Source organism: Ochlerotatus camptorhynchus, unplaced genomic scaffold, assembly GCF_037179485.1.
Source record: "Ochlerotatus camptorhynchus isolate MF236.1 unplaced genomic scaffold, CSIRO-AGI_Acam_v1.1 ptg000070l, whole genome shotgun sequence".
Classification (NCBI taxonomy): domain Eukaryota; kingdom Metazoa; phylum Arthropoda; class Insecta; order Diptera; family Culicidae; genus Ochlerotatus; species Ochlerotatus camptorhynchus.
Window position 1 is genome coordinate 550,669 of NW_027040560.1, and position 4,102 is coordinate 554,770.

Genomic DNA, 4,102 nt, shown 5'->3' on the forward strand with positions numbered 1-4,102 from the left:
AATTTCATCGACCTCATAATATTCATGTGATTTTGTGGTGGGATTTGCTGCTATGTGATCACAGAAAAGCTATGTGAAATTCACATGGATTTCATCCATTAGATATGTGATAAATTTTTTGAGTGTAGGCTAGTCAAGTAGTGCGCCAATTAAAAATCATTAGTTTCCACCGGTTGCTTTAACCACCATGAAGACCAATTTTTCAATCTTTTCTGGCAGCACTGTCAAAAGCCAAGAATGCTCGCAAGAATGTTTAAATTCGTTTTATGGTTTGATGCCCTTTTTTATGTTTTTGTTGATTTTTTTTCTGAAAGAGGGAGCTCCAGCAATCGGTAGGATTCCACAAAAAAAAACTGATCGGGACACGGAAGTAACCCTCACCCCCTCAATTGGGAAAGAAGATTCAACATCAAACTCAATATTGAAAAAAACAGACGATTTCAGTCTCGAACATGCTAGAATATCTGTAACTGTATATAAATAAAGTGGATAATAATTATCATGTCAATTATTGACCGATAGCTGAAGTCAGATATTTATTTCTAATATTGATGCCCTTTCGTCTTGGATTCCATATACACAATACCAAATCAGAGAGATCCATCCTATTAGCAGCCGCCTACAAATAAGTTCGTTTTCTTTGCGTAATTCAGATCCAGAGATTGTTAAGAAATGGGCAGGCTCGGTTGGATTATCTGGGCTTGATTGCGACTGAAATTCGTTTGGGATGGATTCGAGAGGACTTTACTGGTTTGAGCCAAGATGTCAAGCGTCATGACATGAGAATGCAACGGTTGAGGGAGTACTTTTTGAGATCGGAGTGGAACTGCAGACAGACAACAACCCTTATAAAACAATACCATACCCCAACGATAACCTTAATGATAGAACTATTCCACAAATTGTTTGTATAATACCCTAAACACGTCGTTAAGCAAAATAACCATACACATTTTATTATGGTACTGGATCGAACTTAGGCTGTGAACCATTTGCCGAGTTAAATTTAACACGTGGTTAAAAGTGACATTTCGAAAGTTATTTTCTATGTTCGAAAATCCCCGTGCTGTCGATCGACCGGTTTTCGAGCCACGGTTGTCAAAATTTAACTTCTTGTCTGTCAGAAATAACCATGCTCGGATAGCAGGGTTAATCGATAACTTTCCATCTGTCAAATTTTAACCAAAAGTTAAAATAATCCACCAAATGGTTCAGAGCCTTATAGCGAATTCGTTTATTATCGGGGTTAACACCAGTTCCAACCCAGTGCGAAACCGAACTTTTTGTCAGTGTAAACCTCAACCTGAGCTAGGTTTTAAAAACAAACGAGCAAACTGACGTTTGTCAGAAAACAAGCAGACCCAATCTTGATACCCGATCCAGGTTGGAACTGAATAATAAACGAATTCGCTATTAGTAAAAAAAACTTTTAACCTCTACCAAATCGTCCTTGCACCTCATCAATTTTTTAAGTTCACCCATCAAGTTCATCCAGTTCATCCACACACTACTAAACGCGCCCCGTTTGTCATCGCGTGTGAGAGCGAAGCGAAGTGTGAATCGAAAAAAAAGAAAAGAAATCAAAACAAAACACCGCGCGGTTTCGAATCGAAAACACAAAAATAATTCACGTCCGGCACGTGCGCGTTTTCACGGAAAAATTGACCGCTCTGGGGTGGAAGTTTCCATAGTTTGTCATCCTGTGTTGCCACGCGTCGTCGTAAACAATCGAATCAGCTGATTTGTCGCGTGCCGTGTGGTGAACTAATAGTTAATTGCTCCGACCGGAAGGAAGATGTTCTACGTGATTGGTCTCGGCTTGGGTGATCCCAAGGATATCACCGTCAAGGGGCTGGAGGTCGTCAAGCGGTGTGAACGGGTCTATCTGGAATCGTACACGTCGATTCTGACCTGCGGTCAGGAGAAGCTGGTAGGTGATTTTTCAATATGGTTGTAGCCAAGATGGAACATGTTTGTGCATGTAACGTTTTCACTTTCAGGAGGAATTCTATGGTCGACCACTGATCCTGGCTGATCGCGAATTGGTCGAACAGGGTGCGGATGATATCCTAGCGAATGCCGATTCGGTGGAGATAGCCTTCCTGGTGGTAGGGGACCCCTTCGGTGCCACCACCCATACCGATCTGTTGCTACGAGCCAAAGAGAAGAAAATCCCGTTCCAGGTGATACACAACGCTTCCATAATGAATGCCGTGGGATGTTGCGGATTGCAACTGTATCACTTTGGAGAAACAGTGTCCATACCTTATTGGACCGAAAACTGGGAACCGGACAGTTTCTACGATAAAATAATCGCCAACATCGAACACGGCCTGCATACGCTCTGTCTGTTGGACATCCGGGTGAAGGAACCGACTCTGGAATCGCTGTGCAAGAAGAAACGTGAGTACCAACCGCCGCGCTTCATGACCTGTAGCGAAGCGGCTGATCAGTTGTTCCGCTTGCTTCACAAGCGCAAGGAATGCGGTCACGATTTAAGAAGTCACATCTTCAACGACCGAACCGTTGTAATTGGACTGGCTCGAGTCGGTCATGAAACTCAGCAGATCAAGGCTTGCTCGTTGAAAGATATGCGGAAAACCGATCTGGGACCCCCACTGCATTCGCTGATCATTCCGGCAGTGGAAATGCATCCTCTCGAGACGGAATATTTGCAACAGTTCAGCGAGGAAGATTTGAAGGCGCTTCAGAAGAGAGCTCTCCGGGAGGAACCGACCAACATATTCAAGTTGGAGACGACATTGGACAGCACCTCCACCAGTAACTCCAACAACTAAGTCACGGCAAGGCCAAGTAAGTGACGACACTGCTTTACCACTTTTTTTAATTTTAAATAATTGCATAAAATGCTTATCAAATCGATGCCAACATTTTATTTGGGTGACACTGCTTTTGTAAGCATTGACTTCAACCGTCGATTTCTCGCAAATAAAAGCTTGCTCCAAACTAACCATGCCAGTCCTCTACTTGATGGTGTTGTTAGTTTGCATAAGTGAGCTTTTATTCGTGAATAATCGACGGCTAAGCCATTGTTTACAGCAGCAGTTTCGTCCCTTTGAAATGTTAATGACAAAAATATGCAACAGTCATCCGATGATCAATTTCCTTCTCAGAATTCAAAGAAAAGAAAGCCCTAAGTTCAGTCCCTTTTTGACCTTGGACGTTGTGTCCTGTGTCATAATTAGAAGCGCGTGTTTCACACTTTGAATAGCAAAATTCTTATCGCACATTAGCATTTTCCCAGCTCAACACTGTCTAGCCGGTGCTGTGAAGACCGAAAATTAAAATATTCTATAACGACGAAAAGCTTCTCCTTTTTCAACTCCACCGAAGAAAGGTTCAAGGACATCCGAAAAATAATTCCTTACATCATGCGCTGTTGGAACAGCAGGGTAATCTCACCACCAGCAAAGCGCGATTGTTTGGCCTTATCGGTTTCGCTTTCCTCAGTTGCTGCTGCACCACTTCATACCTTAAACATACCATTCCACGCGAGGGATGGCCGTTGTGGTGGTTTGAATATTTTCGTGTGCCACCACCTGCGGTCAATGTTTTGTCGTTCTCGTTTTATCGGCCGGCCCCAATCATCGCCATCCATCAGGCTGTAACAGAATGAATCATTGGTAGGGATATGTACGTGTATAGTACACAGGTCAGGTCAACAGCTTTACCACCCGACAGAGAAAGAGCCATGCATTCCTAATAGGCCTAATGTTTAATAGAAATCTGCTTCACCATTTCGGCTGCAGCAACAAGGGAACGGCGAGTGTGGTTTGGGTTGAACAAAGAAGCAGGAAGCTTTTAATTTCCATAATTTGATGGCAATTGGGTGATGGGTTATGGCGTTCGTGACATGTTGAGTTCTCAGGTTAAGGGCAGCTCGGTTGGAATGTTGGCTTTGGAGGAATGCTGGTAGGGGAAGGGTAGGGTAGATCACTTCTTCGTCATACGGGACCCACAGGACAATGATGACAAGCATCCAATATTTATGCATAAAATGATTAGCTTCTTCTTCTTCGCATATTAGTTTATTGCGTGCTTTTAACTTAGTGTTCTAGATGCACTTCCACATTTATTAATT

General features: G+C 43.0%; 1 protein-coding gene across 1 annotated transcript; it reads left to right on the forward strand.

Annotated features, from left to right (window-relative positions):
* Positions 1-1,574: 1,574 nt before the first annotated feature.
* Dph5 (diphthine methyl ester synthase) lies at positions 1,575-3,303 on the forward strand. Its single transcript, XM_065216869.1, has 2 exons — positions 1,575-1,930; positions 2,001-3,303. The coding sequence occupies exons 1-2, from the start codon at positions 1,796-1,798 to the stop codon at positions 2,796-2,798; spliced, it is 933 nt and encodes a 310-aa protein (XP_065072941.1). The 5' UTR covers positions 1,575-1,795; the 3' UTR covers positions 2,799-3,303.
* The last annotated feature ends 799 nt before the right edge of the window (positions 3,304-4,102 follow it).